Source organism: Notolepis coatsorum (genome assembly GCF_963971535.1).
Source record: "Notolepis coatsorum genome assembly, chromosome: 8".
Taxonomy (NCBI): Eukaryota; Metazoa; Chordata; class Actinopteri; order Aulopiformes; family Paralepididae; genus Notolepis; species Notolepis coatsorum.
Window position 1 is genome coordinate 89,038,218 of NC_140172.1, and position 9,916 is coordinate 89,048,133.

Genomic DNA, 9,916 nt, shown 5'->3' on the forward strand with positions numbered 1-9,916 from the left:
GTCAAACAGCCACGGTGGTGTAGTGGTTAACACTGTCGCCTCACAGCAAGAAGGTCCAGGGTTCGATTCCCTCTTGGGGACCAGGTTTCCATGATGCCAGGTACCCAGGTGGGGTATCTCCCAGGCCTTTCTGTGTGGAGTTTGCATGTTCTCCCCGTGCTCGCAAGGGTTTCCCCCCCGATAAGATAAACCCAATGGAAAAACATGCACAACAACAGATCGCTAACGCTGTGGCGTCCTTGACGAAGACGGACAGGAGCACTTGGATTGGTCCCCTGGCGCGGCTCACGTTGACGCCTGTCTGCTCCCGGCTGCCCTTGGGGGGGGAAGGACGACGGGATGGGTTAATCGCAGAGACGAATCGCATCGGCGAGCCTACAGAGTGTGTGTGTGTGTGTGTGTTGAGGATAATTGCATGCCAATTAAAGACCTCTGAGCAGGTCCTGCATTATTATTATTATATTATATCACATTATAGGGGAAAAGCTTATATCTCCGTGAAAACGGGTCTGATTATCCTAAGACTGGTAAAATAGATTCCTTACCTGAGATCAGATGGTATCCAAATGGATTATTCCAATTCCTGATCGCCATTCCTAAAATCGATCCTTTTATTGATCCCATGCGTATACAGTAAAACACATATTACACGCTGTGCTGAGGGTCCAGAATGAAGCTGATCGGCTCCGGTTACATGCATGAGAAGTAAAATGTGGATTCCGGAGTTTTTTTTTCTCATCCATTTTCATCGAGTCCAATCCAAAATGGTGCATTACAATCTGGGAGACAATAGGGGGCGCTTTTTTCACATCTGAGCGCCTGGCGGGGCAGGATTACCAACGGTAGACTCGGTTGATGAAATATGAATTCAGATCGCTAATAATAAAAAAATCAGAGAATTCTCGTGATGGGCATTCAACCCGCGGGCTGATAACCCGAGAAATCTCGTGATGGGCATTCAATGTGTTAAGGGAAGATACTATTGCGTTCTCTCTCTCTTATATATATATATTAGAGCTGGGCATAGATTCATTTTTTTAATCTAGATTAATCTACCTGCAATCCTGGAATTAATCTAGATTAATCTAGATTAAAATGGCTCAAAAAAAAAAAGTCTGCCGAAGGTGTTCAAAATAGGTGTGTTCTACCCAAATAATGACCAGAGGAGGAGATTTATCCTCTCTTCATCTGAGGAGTCACTAGGTGTTCTATCTCCTTGTTCAACAGCATGAACATGTCTCTTCTTTTTGTAATTTCCAGTGTTTCTTTTAAAACCAGATTTATCGTAATTTTCTGTGCCCTTCCTTTGATGCCATTAACATTGTTACACTGATATTGACAGCTCTCTCCAGTGTCAAATCACTCTCTGTCAGTAGTTTCTTCTGTGAACCTTCATTTCTTAATCCACACACAAACCTGTCTCTCAATGTGTCTTTTAGTGAATTTCTAAATTCACAATGCTGCTGACTGGTTGCTCACACACAGACTGCTGCAGAAGAACAAATTCAGTGCAAGCTCAGTGTAACAGTTCCATGAATGAATGAATGAATAAAAACGTTATTTAACAGATTGCAGAATGGGTACAATACAGTACGGCTCAATACATACAATTGTTAAGGGGATGCAGACCAGAGAAAGACGTTTGTCTTGTTTACATCAGGGTCCCCCATTTTCATTTATTTGCTCCACATTGTCATTAGCCCCTTTCGTGACTGTGATGCACTGAGTGAATCCACAGTCACTTGCTCCTCAATAGGAAACCAACCTAGATTTACCATGAAGGACTGGTTCTGGCCGAACCGTTCGTTATACAAGAATCACAGAGGAATTACAAAGGTACTCACAGTTGCACGAGGATTTCGGACAGAGATAAGGGATGGTGCGCATGCGCTGTGATCACCCAACGGCGGAAATAATGCCGTTTTGAGCAGTTTATAAAAATTATTTAAAATGTTTATTAGCAACGCAGAGCTTTCAAACCATCCCGTATCTCTGTCCGAAACCCTCGTGCAACTGTGAGCACCTTTGAAACGTCTCTGTGATTCTTGTATAACGAACGGTTCAGCCAGAACCAGTCCTTCATGGTAAATCTAGGTTAGTTTCCTATTGAGGAGCAAGTGACTGTGGATTCACTCCGTGCATCACAGTCACGGAAGGGGCTACATTGTCATCAAACGGTCCAATATTTCCAATGACCCAAGCCATTTCTGTTGTAAATACTCACGATAGTCCAGTCGATCCTTCCTTTAGTGTGTAAAGTGGATTTCCTCCTCTTGTAGATGTTTCCCAGTGCCGCCCGTATCAACGTGAGCTAACATGCTAACTCGCGTCGTTAATAATGTAAACAAAGCTTGCAACGGACTTCTTTTTCCTTGCATTGCGCAGATTCAGACGTCCTCATCGCCGAATTGTGTTATATCCTGAGGACTTCTTAACCTCACCTGTATAACAATGATTACCGGACCACTACTTTAGTTTAACACATTATTCTGACTACAGCTCCGGTAGTGCAATCACTTCCTGGTACCACAGCTGGGAACTACGGCAAGTATTTAAGGACAATACAGACCCAACGTTGAGAAAAAGATTAACAGCGTCAATTATATTATCGCGCAATACTAGTCTCGCGATAACGCAGCACGTTAACGCCGTTAACGGCCCAGCTCTAATATATATATATACAGTATATATATCCATCTCTCTCTTTCACTTTATATATCTCCCCCTTGGAGACAATGTATCAGAGAAACATGACAGAAACTTTGGAGTTGCACAAGGAAGCTGCCTTGGTCCATTACTCTTCTCACTATATATGCTGCCCCTCGGGGACATCATTCGAGACCACAATGTATGCTTCCATAGTTATGCTGATGATACACAACTATATATCTCCGCAGAACCAAATGACACTACAGCCATACAGTCCATTCCAAACTGTCTTTTAGCAATAAACAAGTGGATGAACAATAACTTCCTAAAATTAAACGAAAGCAAGACCGAAATCCTATTGATCGGCCCAAAAGCGAAAAGGGAAGTGCTGTGTGAAAACCTGGGGAGTCTGTCATCCTATGTAAAGACTGAGGTTACAAGTCTAGGTGTCATCTTGGACTCAGACCTGACCTTTAAGTCTCATATTAATAAAGCCATGAAAACATCATTATTTCACCTAAGAAACATAGCGAAAGTAAGACCTTTCATAAATAAAAAGGATGCCGAGACACTGATTCATGCTTTTGTCTCAAGCCGGCTTGACTATTGTAATGCACTGTTCACTGGTCTTCCCAAAGCAACCATTGGGAAGCTTCACCTTATCCAAAACTCTGCAGCTCGATTACTAACTCATACAAAGAGAAGAGAACATATCACTCCAGTCCTAGCCACTCTGCACTGGCTTCCAATAAATCATAGAATTGATTTTAAGGTCCTTTTCCTGACATATAAAGCTCTTAATGAGCAAGGCCCAAAATACATAGCAAATTCCCTAGTTAGTTATCTGCCCTCAAGAACGCTACGGTCATCCACTACAGGTGTACTAGACACACCCAGAAACCAAAAGAGGATAGGAAGTATGGCATTTGCCAACTATGCCCCAAAACTATGGAACACACTACCAACACACATCAGAAACGCCAGCTCCATACACATTTTTAAAGGAAAATTAAAAACGTACCTATACAGTCTAGCTTACAAATAGTGTACCATGCCTTAGGGAAAGCGAGTATCTTATTGAAATGTTTTTATTATTGTTTTTATTTTTTATGTACTGATCTTTTACAGAAACGTTATTTTACTGTACTTTGCCTATTGCCGTACTTTTATTACTGTTGTCTTACTAATGTGATGCTTTTATTTTATTTTACTTTTATCTTTATTTTTTATTTATTTATTTCTATTTTTATTTTTTATTTTATTTTAAACATTGATCTTAACTGATCACTGTGACTTTATTACTTTTATCGTTATATATGCCTATGTTTGTGTACAGCACTTTGAGCTACATAACATGTATGAAAGGTGCTTTATAAATACTTACTTACTTACTTACTTACTTACTTACTTACTTACTTACTTACTTACTTACTTACTTACTTACTTACTTACTTACTTACTTACTTACTACTTACTTACTTACTTACTTACTTACTTACTTACTTACTTACTTACTTACTTACTTACTTACTTACTTACTTACTTACTTACTTACTTACTTACTTACTTACTTACTTACTTACTTACTTACTTACTTACTTACTTACTTACTTACTTACTTACTCTCTCTCCCAATCTCCAGATGGATGGAACACCTCATCTCACCCATACACCAGGAAGGATTATGGGAAATGGGAGCTGTACCTTCCTCCTAAGGGAGACACGTCTCCAGCCGTCGAACATGAGACCAAACTCAAGGTACTTTAGCACAAGAGAGACCATATGTGTCCCTGCACAGCGGTTTGTGCCAGATGTCTGCATTTTCATTTTCCAGATTGGGAAAGTACAGAATGTAAGCTTTCAAATGATGTGTCATATGTTGAAATCTGAGATATTTTTTTCTACTCTGAAAATCCGCCCTCACAGAGATATGTTGATGCAAAGGGGACACGCTTTATCAGCGCAGCATTACACAACACTGGGTACTCGTTCCGGACTGATATCCAGAACTTTGCGAGGGCCTGTCCAGTGAACTTGACTTTCAGTAGCTCGTCACACGAAAGATCATTGAGCGCCTCCTGCATTCTCTTCCTACAACAAGCCATCAAGCTGAGTAAATAACCCCAAATCTCTGCTGATTATCCTGGAGTGCCACTAACAGACTTTCCAGCTCATTATCGGCACATTTCTCTGCCAATGTGTTGTTTTTGTCTGCAAGGAAAATATGTGCCGCTTCTCCGAGTTAACAAAGGCGAATACTCTGCCACCTCACTTCAGTGTGGTATAGCAGCTGGTTAAGCGCAGAGCTAGGGATGCCCCGATCGATCGGCCAGCGATCGGTATCGGCCGATATTCAGTATAAATATGAGATCGGTGAATTCCGATAATGCTTTATTTTCGCCGATCGTGAAAACCGATCGAAAAACATGATCCAATTCTTAGCGGAGATCTCACTCGCTGACTTCTCTCTCAGACACACAGAGCTGCAGCGCAGTGCTCCTCCCCCTCCTCCTCCTCCTCCTCCCCTGCCCCTCCCGCACCCGTGTCAACAAGCTCCAGCATAGTCTGCTCTAGTGCATGCAACCTCTGTGATGAACCTTATGATGAATTGAAAATGGGGGACCCTGATGTAAACAAGACGAAAGTCTTTCTCTGGTCTGCATCCCCTTAACAATTGTATGTATTGAGCTGTACTGTACTGTACCCATTCTGCAATCTGTTAATAAACTTTTCAATCAATCAATCAATGTGAGCTAACGTTAGCTACCTAGCTATCGTTACTGTTTAAACAAAACGACCCAGTCAACTATTCACTTTTAGTTTAATACATGAGGCATTGTCTAACGGTATCTAGCTGGCGAGCTACTGATAGCTCCTGATATCAACAAATGCTCCAGCAATAGTCTAGTAGTGCATGATACCTCCGTTAGCTAGGTAGCTCACGTTAGCTCACGTTAGCTCCCTGTTTACACGGAATGTCCCAGTAAACTAAATAGTTCACTGAGGCGTTGTCTTAACGTTATCTAGCCGGCTAGCAGTAGCTACAGATAGCTCCTGATATCAATGTCTTATAACATTGATTCGATGCGTATTCGAGCCCCTGGCTTGCATCGCAGTCACGAAAGGGGCTAGCTGAGGGAGTAGGGTATATCTGCAGAGCTGCAGATATACCCTGCTGAGGGCATGCTGAATGTGATTTGACCAAAGCAGAGTATACACACAGACAGTGGCGCCGCTATGCCCGGTCGCCTGTCTGTTCGCTCCGTCGAGATTGTGCTTACTTTTGTTAATATTTATAGTTTTAAGAGTTTTGTCTGTACCAACAGTAGGTGCATTTAATGTGTATGACCGTCAGTCACTTATAGACATCGGATTACGGGAAACTTACCGATTGGATTACTCCCTGAATCAGCTTTCCGAACCGCAGCAATGGCCTTTGGAAATTCTCAAAACAATGGGACCAGATCCTGATCCCAGGAACAAAGGAATCACCAGGCGGCGAGGGAAGAGAGCTGGTATCCGTAACAGGCTGAGATCCAGAAGACACCGAACACCACTACCCAGTATATTGCTAGCCAATGTACAATCAATTGACAATAAACTGGATGACATCCGAGCAAGGATTCAATACCAAAGAGACGTTAGAGATTGTAACGTTCTCTGCTTCACCGAGACGTGGCTGACGCCGGACGTCCCAGACCACGCCATACAACCGGCCGAACACTTCTTCATCCACCGCAAGGACAGATCAGCATTGTCCGGCAAACAACGTGGAGGAGGTATTGCCTTCATGTTTAACAACAATTGGAGCGATCCAGCTAACGTGAAGGAATTATCGAACCACTGTTGCCCAGACCTGGAATATATAACCATCAAGTGTCGTCCTTTCTTCCTCCCGAGGGAGTTAACGGCGATCATCCTTGTAGGAGTGTATATTCCACCGCAAGCCAGCAATAGTGCCGCGCTCTCCAGGCTTCACGACGAGGTAAACAAACTCCAGGCAGCGAACGTTAATGCCGCCATCATAGTTGTGGGTGATTTCAATAGCGCCAATCTGAGAAAGGTATTACCTGACTTCTATCAGCATGTGACTTGTAACACCAGAGGCGGTAACATCCTAGATCACTGTTACACGCAATTCAAAGGTGGATACAAGGCTCATTCAGCTAGTGGCTTTGGTAAATCAGATCACGCGTCCATTTTCCTTTCACCAAAGTACAAACAAAGAATCAAAAGCACTCCCGTAGTCTCGCGAGAGGTGCAGAAATGGGATTTGACGTCAGAGGAGACGCTACAGGCTGCGTTTGACTGCACAGACTGGAGCGTGTTCCGCGACACAGATAACATTCATGTCTACACGGAGACCGTGCTGGACTATGTTCGTACTATGGTGGAAGAAACAATCCCCACTACCAAAATGAGAGTTTACCCAAATCAAAAACCCTGGGTAGACAAATCCGTCCGTGAAGCTCTGAGAGCGCGCACCAAAGCATACAACGACGGCCTAGTGGCAGGCAACATGAATGACCACAAGGTGGCGCGATACAACGTAAGGAGGACAGTGACAGAGGCCAAACGACGCTACAAGGATAAAATTGAACTCCAGTTTGAACAGGCTGACTCTAGAGTTATGTGGCAGGGGCTCAAAACGATGACAGACTACAACGGCGCCTCCCTCAAACTGAACAGTGACATCTCCTTAGCAAATGACCTCAATACCTTCTATGCGAGGTTTGATGCTGGTAATAACAACACCAGCCCACAAGCCACGGCAATGGGGGGGGGGGGGGGGGGGGGGTCTACTGCTGATGGAGACTCAGTGTTCAGGGTAACAGAGCATGAGGTGAGGCGGACCTTTAAAAAAGTGAATATCAGGAAGGCAGCAGGTCCGGACGGCATCCCTGGCCGCGTCCTAAAAGTCTGTGCCGACCAACTGGCCACGGTATTCACTGACATATTTAACCTGTCCTTAGAACAGGCTGTCATCCCCACCTGCCTGAAGAAGTCCACTATTATCCCTGTACCCAAAAAATCCAAGCCTGCTTGCCTCAACGACTACCGCCCTGTAGCTCTCACCTCCATAGCCATGAAGTGCTTTGAGAAGCTAGTAAAGGGCTACATCTGCTCCTCCCTCCCCATCAACATGGACCCCCTGCAATTTGCATACCGCCCCAACAGGTCCACGGAGGACGCCATAGCCCATGTGCTGCACACAGCAGCATCACACCTGGACAAGAGGCAGGGGAACTATGTGAGAATGCTATTCATCGACTACAGCTCGGCATTCAATACCATAGTCCCCTCCATACTCATAGCCAAGCTCAGGGACCTGGGCTTGAACTATGACCTCTGCCAGTGGGTCTTGGACTTCCTGACGGGCAGACCCCAGGTGGTGAGAGCAGGCAACTGCACCTCCTCATCCATCACCCTCAACATAGGGGCCCCCCAGGGCTGTGTTCTGAGTCCCCTCCTCTACTCCCTGTACACACACGACTGTGTGGCTCAGCGGAGTAGCAATACAATCATCAAATTTGCTGACGACACAGTGGTGGTGGGCCTGATCTCTGCCAACGACGAGAGGGCCTACCTGGAAGAGGTCAAGGTCCTGGCGGGATGGTGCCAGGAAAACAGCCTCTCCCTGAACGTCAGCAAAACAAAGGAGATGATTGTGGACTTCAGGAGGTCGGGGGTCAAGGACTACAGCCCCTCATGAGACGAGAGTCAACAGCTTTAAGTACCTCGGAGCCTACATATCCGAGGACTTGACATGGACCACACACATTGACAGTGTTGTGAAGAAGACACGACAACGCCTCTACTTCCTCAGGCGCCTAAGGAAGTTCCAAGTCAGTCAGAAGATCCTTAAGAACTTCTACTCATGTACAATAGAGAGCATCCTGACTGGCAACATCACCTCCTGGTTTGGGAATAGCACTGCACAAGACCGAAGCAGACTACAAAGAGTGACACGTTCAGCCGAACGCACAATTGGAGGGGGGCTCCCCACCCTCCAGAACATTTACAACAAGCGTTGCAAGGGCAAGGCTAAGAGAATCATTAAAGACTCCAGTCACCCGAACAACTGCCTCTTTGAACTGCTGCGGTCAGGCAAGCGATATCGGAGTCTCAAGGCGAGCACAGAAAGACTCAGAAGAAGCTTCTATCCCCAGGCCATCAGGCTGCTAAACGAACAATGAACACTACACAACAACAACCATCAAACGCACATAGCACACACATCCACACGCACACACTCACTTTAAAGCAAACACAGCTGTAGCACCCACTCCACACACTTTATAGCACACACCCACTTTAAACAAACACACTGTAGCACCCACTCCCCACACTTTATATTTATTTATGAAGGATTGCACTACAACTCGTACACCTTACTGTAAATTGTACCTAAATTGTACCTCATCCCATTTCTGCTTGCACTATATAGTACTGTACATTAGTACACTGCATAGTATTGTATATTATATGGTAACTCAGAACATTGTACATATGTCTATACCGAACACTGTGACCTCATTTTCTTCTTCTAAATTACATGCTATACTATGTTATTTGATACTATCTTGTCTAGCACAGTCTCTGGAGCGTAACAGTAAGAAGCATTTTGTATGAAAGTATTCTGTACTTCTGTATGACAACTATTAAAGAAACTTGAGATAGCAAGCATTTTGACTTGTTGTGTGGTGGTGATGTCTTGCAGATAATACAACTACAAGTATAATTATATAATATAGATATTTTTTATAAAACCAAAAACAATCGGTATCGGTATCGGCCGATATGGCTCATAGATGATCGGTGATCGGTATCGGTGGCAAAAAACGTGATCGGGGCATCCCTACGCAGAGCCCATTTCATCGCGGCCAACCAGCAACGCTTCTGACTACAAACCTATCCATTGCAAGTCCAGGTTACACACAAAAGACCAGACCCCCCCTCCCGCGATTATAAATGCGCAGGGTGTAGTGAGATGTGTATTGGAATACGTGTGTCGGCCTCCATTGATGAAGGGGCGAGACATGGCAAATACACACAGCTGCCGGGGGGAAACTCGATCAGAGTTTTTTTTTAGTTGCCAATGCGCGACCCCACTGTCACCTACCGCAACTATACTATTCCTAATTTATGCAAATGACATGTCGTCAGCTTGTGACTGCAACTTGTTCCTGTTTGCGGACGACTCAGCCCTGCTGGTCTCTGACAAGAACAAGTTACAGGTTGAAAAAGCCCTCAGCTCGGAACTAGG

At 44.5% G+C, this 9,916-nt stretch overlaps 1 protein-coding gene across 1 annotated transcript in view; it reads left to right on the forward strand.

Moving 5' to 3' along the window:
• The window catches only part of LOC311232987 (1,4-alpha-glucan-branching enzyme-like), a 576,273-nt gene that overhangs the window by 191,784 nt on the left and 374,573 nt on the right, over nucleotides 1–9,916 (forward strand). The window contains 1 exon segment of the mRNA XM_084319835.1: nucleotides 4,292–4,407. Within this exon segment, the coding sequence (XP_084175961.1) occupies nucleotides 4,292–4,407 (116 nt within the window).